General features: G+C 42.3%; 1 protein-coding gene across 1 annotated transcript in view; it reads right to left on the bottom strand.

Annotated features, from left to right (window-relative positions):
- LOC120526345 (suppressor of tumorigenicity 7 protein homolog) overlaps window positions 1–14607 on the bottom strand; it is a 98056-nt gene that overhangs the window by 57967 nt on the left and 25482 nt on the right. Inside the window, exons 6-9 of the mRNA XM_039749501.1 lie at window positions 12749–12827; window positions 12501–12658; window positions 7938–8035; window positions 4154–4268 (exon numbers count right to left, since the gene is read on the bottom strand). Coding sequence (XP_039605435.1) covers window positions 4154–4268; window positions 7938–8035; window positions 12501–12658; window positions 12749–12827 — 450 coding nt within the window. The remainder of the gene's footprint in view (window positions 1–4153; window positions 4269–7937; window positions 8036–12500; window positions 12659–12748; window positions 12828–14607) is intronic.

Here is a 14607-nt window from a genome sequence, read left to right as displayed (position 1 = left end):
TGAGGAGCCCATTCCTTGTCTTGATCATCAATTTTGCAGCTGAAATACAGATGATAAGCTTTCTTCACAAGAGCAGTCATCCAACGTCTCTGATGCGCAAGTGTATATTCACCACAGATACAGCAGAATGTATCGCGCCTGTTACGACATTGACGAGACATATCACCTGACACCAAAATGTCTATAGCATCAAGCTTACTTACTGTTATATTGCTACAGATGCTATACTTTAATATACTGATACTATACATACACACTGACTATCTATATTAACCAAATGAGCAGGATCGCTGTATGCAAGCCACCTTTATAACATGCTGAGACAGCGTCAAGCTTGTTCAGACCTACCCAGGATGTCAACTTCCACAGAACAGCTTCCAACCGGGCCTGATTCCATGACTGGACATGCCCAGGCTGCACAAGCCGTTGTTGAGAAGTCACTTATGGGAGCGAAAATGTTTGGGAAACAAATATAAGAAAAAATCATGACAAAACTCTGAACGGTACGTGATGGGTAAATTTTGATGTGATATTCGTGATCAGCACCCAAGAATCTATAAGAAACACCCAACAGTGTTCAAGAAGAAAAAACTTTGATTATGACATTTGATGATGTCAAAAGTCAACAACAATACCATTTATTTCTATGGCACATTTTCATACAAATGATGTAGCTCAAAGTGCTTTACAAGAAATACAAATAGAAGTTTATAAACAATACAAATATAAAAATAAGATTAGGCAATACTAAATAACAAAGAATAAAGTAAGGTCTCTTGGCTGTGAGGACAGAAAAAAATAAACAAAAACCTCCAGACGACTGGAGAAAAAAATAAAATAAACAAAAAGCTGCAGGGGCTCCAAAGACATGAGACCATCTAGCCCCCACTGGGCAATTCCCAATGGGTTCCTCAAATGGTGACACAGAACCAGATAGTATGTTGCTGGGAATTCAGTCAAGAGAACTTGGACTTTCTTAAAGGAAGTTGTGACAGGGGATGAAATGTGGGTTTAACCAACAGGACCCTGAACCCAAACAAAAGCTGATGCAACGGAAGCACAAGGGGTCCCCTCACCAACTACCAAGAAAATTTGTGTGCAGCAGCAGTCAGTCGGAAAAGTCATAAGATCTTGGACTGCGATAGAAAGGATGTTCTTCTGTTGGAATTCATGCCACACAACTCAACCTACACTTCTACAGTCGTGGCCAAAGGTTTTGAGAATGAGACAAGTGTTGGTTTTCACAAAGTTTGCTGCTTCAGTGTTTTTAGATCTTTCTGTCAGATGTTTCTCTGGTACACTGAAGTAGAACTACAAGTATTTCAGAAGTTTCAAAGGCTTTTATTGACAATGACATAAAGTTTATGTGCAGAGTCCATATTTGCAGTGTTGGCCCTTCTTTCTTTTTCAAGACCCCTGCAATGCACCCTGGCAGGCTGTCAATCAACTTCTGGGCCCAATCCTGACTGATGGCAGCTGCCCATTCTTGGGAGTTTGTCAGAATTGGTGGGTTTTTGTTTGTCCACCCACCTCTTGAGGATTAACCACAAGTTCTCAATGGGAAGTTTCCTGGCCATGGCCCCAAAATGTCGATGTTTTGTTCCCCAAGCCACTTAGTTCTCACTTTTGCCTTATGGCCCGGTGCTCCATCATGCTGGACAAAGCATTGTTGGTCACCAAACTGATCTTGGTTGGTTAAGAGAAGTTGCTCTCCCAACATCGTGAAACATCATGAGAAACTGTCAGCCGGTGCATTGCTCTTTCACAACACACCGTGCTATAAATACCAAGAGTTGAAGGCCACTCTCAGGTAATGTGGCTTCGTAGAGCTTAACCATGTACTGTACAGTCTAGACCTGGCTCCCAAAGATTACTTTCTCTTTCGAAATGTGAAGAAATTCCAACGTGGATGTCGATTTCTCAATGATAATTACTTCAAAGAGGCGGGAACGGGCGGACCAAAAGAATCCTTCTATTCCGAAGGGATGAAGTCACTGGAGGTAAAGTGGACCAAGGATGTTGAAGTGAAGGGGGATTACATTGAAAAGTAATGATACGAGTTTCACCATCAGATTTTATTTCCATAGTCAGGAAGACAAATTATCGAACGATGAGCAAGAAGCTGATTGTTCAATTAATACGTTCTTGGCCTAACATCTAGTCAACTTGATCGGTAAGTTTTTCTATCCATTTGCCCTATTTGTAAAGATCAGATTTTATTTTCATGATCAGGTAGATAAATTAGTGAACACCCCTCGTATGATGGGCAGCAAGCTAATTGTTCAATTAATACTTTCATGGCCTAAGCTCTTGTTGACTTCAGCCGGATTTTTTTCCCCACCCGATCCATTTGCCCCGTTTTAAAGAAATTTTTTTCAAATACACTATAACCAGTAATGGCGTACTGCACGATAACATGCAGTGAATACACTTGACTTAACAGTTTTCATTCTCCTTCTCTGTACGTTTACCATTCGTTTGCTCAGAGGTTGATGCGCTTGCTGCTTCCTGAGCAGCTCTTCTTTTCTCCACCCTAGCGGCCCGCTTCTTCTCTTCTTCCGTCGGCATCTTTTCACGTTAAAACTGATTAAGTTGGTTTCTGTGTTGTGCAATTACTTTTTTTTTTTGCAATTTTTCACTTAATCGCCTCTTCAATCTGCCTCAAGAATGATTTAGCTGTACACATGTGCCACATGGCAGCTCTGCTGCCGAGAGTTGATTCTACAATTAAATAAAATAAAAAGAGGAATAACCTTGGAGGTCAGTCATCACCCCGAAAGTGGATAGTAGATGTTACATAGTATATTGTACCAAGATATAGTACCAAATTTCAGGGTAATCGGTCAAATTGTTTGTGAGCTACAGGTGATTTAAAATCCTGGACAGACAAACGAACAGCCACAGCAGCGTATTATATAAGAAGATAATAGTAAGAGGAGGAAGAAGTAGTAGAAGAAGAAGAAGACGACGATGACGACGACGACGACGACAAAGAAGACGGAGAGGAGAAAAAGACGACGACGACAAAGAAGACGGAGAAGAAGATGAAGACAAAGAAGAAGTTGTTACATTTACATAGCATTTTTTTCTTATTATAAAAAGCGCTTTAGTGATTGGGAGCCACTTCAACCACCACTAATGTGTAGCATTCACCTGCATGACTGTGTAATGAGACGGCAGCCATTTTTGCAGCAGCACACTTACCACACATGAGCTAATAGGTGATGAAGAGGTGAGTGACAGTTAGCCAGTTAGACACAGGGGATGATTAAGGGGCCAGAATGACTGGACCATGGAGGGCAATTTAGCCTGGACCTACTGTTTATCGAGGATGCCCAGGGATCTTTAATGACCGTAGAGAATCAAGACCTTGGTTTTACGACTCATCAGAAGGATGGCACCATTTTTACAACACAGTGTCCCCATCACACCACTCTGGCATTAGGATCCATACTCAGACCACTGGGTAAGTGCCCCACCCCCAAACCCCCCGCTGGCTCTGCCAGCACCTCTACCAGAAGCAACCCAAGCTTTTCCTGGTTGTCCTGGCCGTGCCCAAACATGCATAGCTTCATATGGATGACCTGTTCCAGTGCATGTGGTAATATAGCTTGACAGCATTATAATTAGTTCTGACAATGGCATGTGGAAATCTGCAAGACCAACAACCTCCCCTAATAACATGGGAAGGGGAAAAAAAAGAAGATTGTAAGTACGTACCAGACTTTAAATTAGGCTTACAAAATGCAGCAATTTTGAAAATAGAAAATATCTGGCCTGAAATTAATTACTTGGCAGTGTGACATAAAAATGCTGGCCTGTACAAATCTATACTGCTCACCAAATGCATGTGAACTCTGTTTGACAGAGAAAGGGGCTGCAGCCTACTTAACTCCACACACTTACATATAGGCTCAAAAATATGTAAAATACAGCTAAATAGCAGTGAGACTTGCCAGCTTAGCTTCAGGGGGAAAATAGGGGAGAGAAAAAAAGAAACCGGGCAATAACTCAGAAAAACTGACCAGGTCATCTATAAAGATACAAAGATCATATAGGCACTTGGGGTGATTGTGGGAAGTATCTCTTTTGTGAATATATAATAATAATAATAATAATAATAATAATAATAATAATAAAAACAGCTGCTTACCATCATATTTAGCAAGCACAGCCTGGACATCAGCATACGCTTGCAGCTCAAGGAGTGCCTCCAGTAAATTTTCATGTACGTTTAACATGCCCAGGGGTGGAAACTCCTTCATTAACTAAGTAAAAAAACAACCAGAGAAAAAAAAGTTACAAGGACTCCAAATCAAGAACTTTTTAATAGATTTGTAAGAATTAAAGATCTGCTGCTTAGAACGGAAAACTGGGAATCAAGAAGCTGTCAAGAGATATCCAGACAAAAAGCAGAAACTGTTTTGAGAAAGAAAAGGAAAAAAAAAAAACAGCATTTGTCTCTAATTAATTTTTCAGACTTACACACAACTTACTATAAAAAAAAGCAATAGTATATTATCCAATGGTAAAGAAGTCAGTTTTATAAAGGTTAAACTAATGGGCGGAAAAATGACACAGTGTTTGGCAACGTATGATAATCGAAGGAACCAGGGTCCGGAATGTAATGTCGGTGACAGGTCACTGTTCGTAAAGACTTTATGCCTGCATATCTGCATCGTTTTATTCTTTGGGAACTCGGGTTTATCTCCCTCATTTCATCTGTTTTAGGTTAAGTGACAGTTCCAAACTGGCCTTGCACGAGACTTAAGTCTTTGATGGACTGGCACTCCATCTAGGGATGATTCCTACCTTGCACCAACCGATGCTGTGATAGCCTCCAGCGGCCTACAAGCCTGAACTCAGACACATGGGTTTGAGAAGGTTATGTTAGAATTACACTTGGATATGCTGAAGGTTATACTGCTGGTGAGTAAACCTAAGGCAGTCCCTTAATCTAAATATACCAATATACACCATTTTGAAATGGGATTAAAGCATAAAGCCTTCTAGGATGGCACTTGCCGTATATCATACTGCACAATTACAATCCTTCTGCACTTGTACCAGGGACCACCATGAAACAGATGTGAGAGACGGCCGGCAGCTCTGCCCCTGAAATGGAAGGATGGGGGAAGGCAGCTACTTGTGGACACTGCCTCCCCCAAAATGCTAGATGGCAGCTCCCCTGGAATGCAGCCGTGCCCAAGATTCCCACGGGGCATCCTGGGACTTAGGAGTTCGGTTTCTCAGCCCTGTTGGGTGCCGCCAGGGGGTGCTGTGAAAGGACCTGGGGAGTCATGCTTCCCTTATAGCCTCCAAGTCACGAGGACGGAAGCCCCAAAGTACTTCCGGCTGATTAAAGAACTTCGGACCTCCATCTAACCCGGAAGTGCTGCTGGCAAGTCACATGGGAGGAAGAACAGAAGCACTTCCAGGTCAAGGACTATTTAAAGGACTGTTGGGAACCCAGCAAGAGATGTGAGGTGTGGAGGAGAAAGAAGAGAGATAATTGTGAATTATCTGTTTATTTGATTGTATATTATGGCTGTGGTGCTTGGGGAAGCACTGTAGAAGAAGAAGAAAAGAATTAAACAACTTTTTGGTGCTTTTAACCTGTGTGTCTGTCTGTTGGGTTTAAGGGGCAATAGTGCCACCTAGTGTCCACACAGAATATGGCCAGTGTTTCTCTATTACAAATCAGAACTCTGATTGAGATATTTGTAAAGCAGTAATATCAAATATCCATCCATCCATCCATCCATCCATCCTCTTCTGCTTATCCGAGGTCGGGTTGCAGGTGCAGCAGCTTGAGCAGAGATGCCCAGACTTCCCTCTCCCTGGCCACTTCTTCCGGGGGAATCCCAAGGCATTCCCAGGCCAGCCAGGAGACATAGCCTTCCCCAGCGCCTCCTCCTGGTTGGACGTGCCCAGAACACCTCACCAGGGAGGTGTACAGGAGGCATCCTGATCAGATGCACGTGCCACCTCATCTGACTCCTCTTGATGCGGAGGAGCAGCAGCTCTACTCTGAACCCATCCCAGATGAGCTTCTCACCCTATCTTTAAGGGAAAGCCCAGACACCCTGCAGAGGAAACTCATTTCAGCCGCCTGTATTCGCGATCTCGTTCTTTCGGTTACTACCCGCAGCTCATGACCATAGGTAAGGGTAGGAACGCAGATCGACCGATAAATTGAGAGCTTTGCCTTACGACTCAGCTCCTTTTTCCACCAAAGCAGACCGATGCAGAGCCCGCATCACTAAGAACGCCGCACATACCGCTTAGAATTAAGGCCAAAAAGTTTTATCTTGGTCTCATCAGACCAGACAATCTTATTTCTCACCATCTCAGAGTCCTTCAGGTGTCTTTAAGCAAACTCCATGCGGGCTGTCATGTGTCTTGCCTCTCCTCAGTGTGTGGAGACCACCAGGCACTGCTCATCACTTGTCCAATACAGTCCCCACAGTAAAGCATGGCGGTGGCAGCATCATGCTGTGGGGGTGTTTTTCAGCTGCAGGGACAGGACGACTGGTTGCAATCGAGGGAAAGATGAATGCGGCCAAGTACAGGGATATCCTGGACAAAAACCTTCTCCAGAGTGCTAAGGACCTCAGACTGGGCTGAGGGTTTACCTTCCAACAAGACAATGCCCCTAAGCACACAGCTAAAATAACAAAGGAGTGGCTTCACAACAACTCTGTGACTGTTCTTGAATGGCCCAGCCAGAGCCCTGACTTAAACCCAACTGAGCATCTCTGGAGAGACCTAAAAATGGCTGTCCATCAATGTTTACCATCCAACCTGACAGAACTGGAGAGGATCTGCAAGGAGGAATGGCAGAGGATCCCCAAATCCAGGTGTGAAAAACCTGTTGCATCTTTCCCAAGAAGACTCATGGCTGTATTAGCTCAAAAGGGGGCTTCTACTAAATACTGAGCAAAGGGTCTGAATACTTAGGACCAGGTGATATTTCAGTTTTTCTTTTTTAATAAATCTGCAACGATTTTAAAAATTCTTTTTTTTGGCTGTCAATATGGGCTGCTGTGTGTACATTAATGAGGGAAAAAAATTAATTTAAATGATTTTAGCAAATCATTGCAATATAACAAAGAGTGAAAAATTGAAGGGGGTCTGAATACTTTCCGTACCCACTGTATATTAAGAAGATAGAAAATAGAAGTTTGATTTACTCTAACATAACTATGAAAACATCAATACCAAATAAAACAGCCATCTTGAATTCATATGACACATGCCTCCAACCGGACACTCAGTCATTAAGCCAATTTAAATGGAGAAAAGGAGTAACTCTGCTATATGGTATTATCGTGTGTCTCAAACCCATTTTGTTTATTTGTTATCAGATTTATATTAAGAAAACAGAAGTTTGATTTACTCTAACATAGCTATGAAAACATCAATACCAAATAAAAACACCCATTCCATTGTCCCCAATGAGCACAAGTGAATCAAAGATAAGACACAGCTACACACAGGAAAGTATTATTATTATAGGGTTATTAAGTAAAGCTCCCACCCAGGTAAATATAAATAATTTTAATATAAGATTGCTACTTATAAATGAATTCTAGAAGCAGCATAAGATTATAGGAAGACGATATCTCAAACCCAGGTGTTGTCCATGTGGACTCTAAACATTCTCTCCATGTCACTGTGGATTCTTCCCCAGGTCTCCCCATATCCCAAAGACAAAGCAAATTAAACTTACCTGGCCATTTTAAATGAATCACAGATGAAGTGAGAGTGGTGGGGTGAATACAAGTGGACCCCACAATACACCGGTGCTCCCTGTCAGGTACTGGTTTTCTGCCCCATACTCAGGGCTACTGTGACAGACTTTAGACACCCATGAGCCTGCACTGGATTACACTTAAGTGTTAAAATAACTGACATGAAGTACCAATCTTACTTACATCTCTCATCATCTTCACAGCCTCCCGGATCCTCCCCAATTTACGGGTACACATGGCTAATCTTCTTTTAATGTACACGAGCACATTTGTGTCCTTTCCTAAACAAAAAAAAGTCATTTACAGCACTATTTTATTTCACTCTGAAAGGTTTTTAAACTTGTATAAGATTAAGCAGGTTGAAGAAAAAAAATAATAAAATGTTTTAAGATGTCCCCAAAAAGAATTGGTGTAGTTTTATACATCCATGTATTTCATTGCAAAGCATTCATAAGCCACAAGCTGGCAAACAAAGAAATATTTGCAGTAAGGAATGAAATCAAAACTTGCCCTAAGAAACTTAAGATTTTCACATGCTAAAGAATTACATTTAACAGAGACGTGCCCACTGGCAGTTGGCATTGTGTCGTTCACTGGCTTAGCCACAAGGCTGTGGGTTCAGCTCCTGACTGTGACCTACCGAGTAGTTTTGAGCAAGTCACTTAACTGGGCTGTATACAGCTGAAGTCAGAAGATTCCATAAACTTCGGGTGAATTCTTTCAAACTCACTTTATAACTCCTCCACAGCTCTAACACTAACAAACTATAATATTGTTATTGTTGAAGACATTTACTTGATTAAGAAGTGTGATTAAGAAATTAAGAATTGAGGTGATGATTAGTGAGCTGCAGTGTGGTTTTAATGCCAGGAAAGAGCAACACAGATGTGATGTTTGCTCTGAGGATGTTGATGGAGAAGTTTAGAGAAGGCCGGACCCGGAGAAAGCAAATGACAGGGTGACCAGAGAGTAGCTGTGGTATTGTATGAGGAAGTCGGGAGTGGCAGAGAAGTACGTAAGAGTGGCACAGGATATGTACGAGGGAAGTGTGACTGTGGTGAGGTCTGCGTTAGGAGCGACGAAGGTGGGATTACATCAGGGATCAGCTTTAAGCCCTTTCTTATTCGCAGTGGTGATGGACAGGTTGACAGACAAGATTAGACAGGAGTCCCCATGGACTGTGATGTTTGCTGATGACATTGTGATCTGTAGAGAGAGTAGGGAGCAGGTTGAGGAGACCCTGGAGAGGTGGAGATCTGCTCTAGAGAGGAGAGGAATGAAGGTCAGTAGGACCACCAAGACAGAATACATGTGTGTGAATGAGAGGAAGGTCAGTGGAATGGTGAGGATGAGGGGAGTAGAGTTGGTGAAGGTGGATGAGTTTAAATACTTGGGATCAACAGTACAAAGTAATAGGGATTGTGGAAGAGAAGTGAAAAAGAGAGTGCAGGCAGGGTGTAATGGGTGGAGAAGAGTGTCAGGAGTGATTTGTGACAGACGGGTATCAGCAAGAGTGAAAGGGAAGGCCTACAGGGTGGTAGTGAGACCAGATGTGTTATATGGGTTGGAAATGGTGGCACTGGCCAGAAACCAGGAGACAGAGCTGGAGGTGTCAGAGTTAAAGATGCTAAGATTTGCATTGGGTGTGACGAGGATGGACAGGATTAGAAATGAGGACATTAGAGGGTCGGCTCAAGTTGGACGGTTGGGAGAAAGAGGAGAAGTCAGATAGGCGAGATTGTGTTGGTTTGGACATGTGCAGAGGAGAGATGAGGGGTATATTGGGAAAAGGGTGCTAAGGATAGAGCTGCCAGGGAAGAGGAAAAGAGGAAGGCCTAAGGGAAGGTTTATGGATGTGGCGAGAGAGGACATGCAGGTGAGGGAGTGACAGAACAAGATGCAGAGGACAGAAAGATATGCAAGAAGATTCGCTGTGGCGACCCCTAACAGGAGCAGCCAAAAGAAGAAAAAAGTTAAAGACGTCTACTTTGTGCAGGGCCAAAGTCATTTTTTTCCCCACCAAAGTTCACAGACCTTGGAGTATTTCAACTTTTATTGACCACATCACAATTCCAGTGGGTCACTTTGTTCATATTTTGTAGCGTTGCCTTTAAATTGTTTAACTTTAGCCAAACATTTTACGTCACCTTCTTAAAATAAGCTTCTGGAAATTTTAGCTCATTCCTCCAGACATAACTGATGTAACTGGGACAAGGTTTGAAGGCCTCATTGCTCGCAGGGCTGTGGAGTCGGAGTCAGAGTCGGAGACAATTTTGGGTACCTGGAGTCGGGGTCAGAGTCGGCAAAAATGTACCGACATCGACTCCTAATAAATTGAAATCTATTATTAAAAAAAAAAACTTGCAACGAGACTTTTTCCCGGGGACGAGGTGTGATCTTCTGAAGAGAGACAGAGACACTTTCACTTCCCGTGAGACAGTCAAGTCACATCATACTTACAACCCTCTGACGCAAGTCCCATGATACACATGCAGAGCAGGTTAGAGATAATGGAAGTAGGAAAATTCGAAAGTCTCAAAAAAATGAGAGTAACACCTGTTACTTGTTTCCCAATGTATCACCGTTTAAAAGGGGTTTTCGGAGGAGCAGCCGCATCAACAAACTGAAAATATTATTCGAGGAAACAACAGAACAGCGAAAAGAGATTGAATATTCAGGTGCTGTGCAGGCTTTTAAATGTTCAAAGCTCTGCACGAAATGCAGATCAGCTTCTCTAGGCTGATTCAGGGCTTACAGGGGATGAGGTATGTGAAAAGATTAAAAGAGCTGAGCCTTTACAGTTTAAGACAAAGGAGATTATGAGGAGACCTGACTGAAGCGTTTAAAATTATGAAGGGAATTAGTCCAGTGGATCGAGACGGTGACTTTAAATTGAGTTCAACAAGATTCACAGATGGAAAATTTCACACGAGCATAAGGAAGTTTTCCTTTACACAAAGAACGATAGACACTTGGAATAAGCGACCAAGTAGTGTGGTAGACATTAAGAGTTTAGGGACTTTCAAAACTAGACAATGTTTTTTGGAAGAATTAAGTGGACAGGACTGGCGAGCTTTGTTGGGCTGAATGGCCAGCTCTCGTCCAGATTGTTCTATATGTTCTAAAAAATGACTTTTGCCCTGCACAAAGTAGACATCTTAAACAATATGCCAAATTTATAGTTTATTAGTATAAAATCTGTGGAGGGCTTAGAAAGTTTTAAAGAATTCATTCAAAGTGTGTGGAAACTTCAGACTTTGACTGTGGCTGTATAAATGGGAACAACTTCACATGCTTCTGGACAGCTCAGATCTCCTGATATTTTAAAATAGGATTCACCTCCATTTGCAATTTCTTTAAAAAAAAAAACTGTTTGTATTATCTCAAATTTTATTTCAAGATATCTTAAATGCATTTCAATATACTGTCAATTCTCAACTAGGAAACAACACGAAAGTCAAAGACATGAATATTAATGCATTGAACCTATGGGGGTTAGAATGCCACAAGCACCAAAAGCTGAACATGGGAAGAAATGTAAAGGTGCACACATGCGCCATCTAGTGGCTGTGGTTGAGCATGAGTAGAGCAGACTGCTCTACACAAACACACACACACGTATATCATTTCTATACCGTATATGAAATGGGCCTTCTTCAGGGAACAAACAACAGGTTACAACCTACAGATGTTCTACAGCAATTAAAGCCTTGCAAGTTGAAGCAAACAATTTGCACAGGTGATCCAACTTCTGTTAAAAAAACATATGTGTATCTTAAAGCAGAGTTGGAAAAGCCTGTGTCACAACACCCTCTGAATTCCTACTTGGAGAATATTCCAGTGATAATGACAAGAAAACCGCAATTAAGAAATGAAATGAGACAGATAACCCTTACAAGTGTAGGCTTTGCATTTAGAGGAACTGCAAACCAAATCATAAGTGTCAGTGAGTCCAGTGGTGTCCCCCACAATCCAAAGGCAATTGGAAACTGGAACTCTGATAGGAAGAGATCTGGCAGACCCAAAGTCAGCAACCAATCAGAAGACAAGTTTCTGAGGGTCACCAGCTAGCATGATCGGCGCCTCACAGCACAACGGCTTCAAGCACAGCTTAACAGTGCAGGTCGACAAAAGCAAGTGTCAGTTTTGGACTGTGAAGAGGAGACTTTGTGCTGCAGGGTTTGACAAGGCAAGTGGCAGGAAGAAAGCCATTCCTTACAGGACAAAACAGGGCCTTGAAATACCGGCTATGGATTAGTGTGATGGGCCGATGAATCCAAATTTGAAATCTTCGGTTCATCACATAAGGAGTTTGCACCCTGTCGAGTTGGTGAAAGGGTGCGACTCCAACTGTCAGACATTGGGGAAGGAAGTGTGATGGTCTGGGGTTCTTTTGCTGGAGGCAGAGTTGGTGACTGGCACAGAGTGACTTGTAAATGATGTACACATAATGATTCCTTGGCTTATTAGTTTTTATTTGTCATTATTTATTCAATCCCTTTATTTCATGAAACATTAAGACATTAAACTGTGTGTGTGCATTTCCATAAAAACGGAGGTTTTGAACGGAGACTTCTGACTGGTAGTGTATGCCTACCCTATAAATCCTTAAATAATGCAGCTCTCCAACATGGGCCAAAATATTAATACATTCTTTCAGTGGTCCTATGTGGAAAATGTTTTGTTTTTTTTTTTTTTCATTTACAATTTGCTGGTGGGCATTGCAGAGTTGCAATCTACACTTACTGTGCTGAGCTTCATGCTGTGAGCCTTGGCTCTGATGAAGAAGCAGACTCTGGCGGTAGCTCACTTCCCCCAATTTTAAAGCCTGCTTTAAGAGTCGCTCAGCCTCAGATATGGTGGTTGCCTCCTCTTCTGCCAGGAGAACATATGCCGTGGCACACCTATAGGAAATAAGCCAGAAAATCATTAAAATCTACAGGGTGAGGTAGGAAAAAAAAATAAAAACCTTTTGAACGCATGCCAGTCCATACTCATTGCTAATTTCAATAGCCTGATGTGCAGCTTTGATCCTGGCTTGTGGGTTCCTTTCTCTCCATGCCTTCTGCATAACTGTAAAACAAAAGAGGACAGAAGATTTAAACTCGGGAGTTTTATTTTCTTGAGTTTTATCAAAGAAATTAGATGCATCTGATGGGGTCACGTTCAAGTGGCATTTGTACTGGCATGTGCCATAGACTAGTGAGAGCAGCACAATGCCAGCAATAGCCTACTGATACAATGCCAACAAAAAATGTATCAGGCAGAGGAAACACTAATGAACTTGTCAATATGAGCAGCTCCTGAGTATCCAGTAGTGAGGAAAGGAAGCTGCCAACCCACACATGGTAGGGTCTGCCAGTTAGGAAGTCCAAAAATCCAGTTGCCTAAGGTGGCACTAAGAACCAAGTCAAGGAGCTTGGTAATCAGCTTTAATGGTGTTAAAACCTGAATTGTGGGCTATAAAGTCTATTCTAAAAAAAAGGATTAAAACGATTTAAAATGTAGCCGGTTTAATTGTAAAATCTGAGCCAAACCAAAAAAGGGGGACTAACAGACATTACGGAGAAAAGCTAACATAATTCTGAAAAAAAAGAAACGTTGACATTTCAATGACTTATTCATTTCAAAGGTGGTAAAAAGAAAACTCATTAGTACTGTGAGGCTGTTCAGGGGCAACTGGGCGACAGACAACTCGGCGAAAACACAAGTGGGTGACACACAACTCGGCGAAAGGACAACTCAGCGACATCCTTTACCAGTTAGGTAATAGGTTCAAAGAGATTTTTAATGATATTTAAATGACAACGTAGGGCACCAGAAAATCCACAGAAACGCCCGCTTTATGAGAATCCAAATACGTTGAGAGGTCACCTTTTGTATTCTAAATAGCATTATTATACGATTACAATCAATACAATTTATATAAAGGATTAGCAATTTTGGTTGCAGAAGATAATGTAAGACAGAGTTTGTTCCATCTGCAGAACAAAGTTTGTTCGTCAATTATATAAATTTATTTTCAACATTTTAAATCACGTTGTCATTTAAATATAATTAAAAAATCTCTTTGAACCTATTACCTAATTGGTAAAGGATGTCGCCGAATTGTCTTTTCACCGAGCTGTCGCCCAGTTGCCACCGAACGCTGTGAGGCTCCCTGCTCAGCCACCACATAAATCCATAATATTATTTCACACCCTCTCCAGAATCTCCCCTTCCAGTACAGCATCACAGGGAAATGCAGTCTCTCTTTTCAGAATTGGGTGTGTGGCTGGTGGCCGGCCGGGACGCCCTGAGTGTAGAAGGACCGGGACAGAGAGTATTTTCAGGACGGTTTCTCCCCCGGGCTGACAGATGGCAGCCAACTTGGTTTCCAGCAGAGCCACAGGTCATGAGCATTGGAGCTCAACCCTGTTGGGGCCTGTGGCCGCCGCCAGGGGGCACATGGACATTTCCACGGCCTTATTTGGCCACACTTCCACCATACCCGGAAGTGTGGCGGGAAGAAGCTCATTGGGCACGTGGAGTCCTCCTGGGTGGCCTATAAAGGGAGCCAGAGTCAAGAGGAAGGGGGCAAAGCCTGAGGAGGAATGGAGGGAGAAGGACTGGCGGCAAAAAGGGACTGTGTTATTGGTGTAGGTGTATGTGCACTTTAAAATTGTACATAAACGTGTCTCCTGCCAATCTGTGTCCATGTTGGCTTTCACACGTGCAAGACAGAGACTATGACTAGAGTGGGCACAAACTTCATCACAGCCAGGCCAGGTGACAGTCACCAATCAGCATGCACACAACATCTAAAGAAACTATCATGAAAAACATTCTGACAAAGTAAAATCTTCCTTAGATT

Source organism: Polypterus senegalus, chromosome 3 (assembly GCF_016835505.1).
Source record: "Polypterus senegalus isolate Bchr_013 chromosome 3, ASM1683550v1, whole genome shotgun sequence".
Taxonomy (NCBI): Eukaryota; Metazoa; Chordata; class Cladistia; order Polypteriformes; family Polypteridae; genus Polypterus; species Polypterus senegalus.
This window is presented reverse-complemented; position numbering and strand designations above follow the sequence as displayed.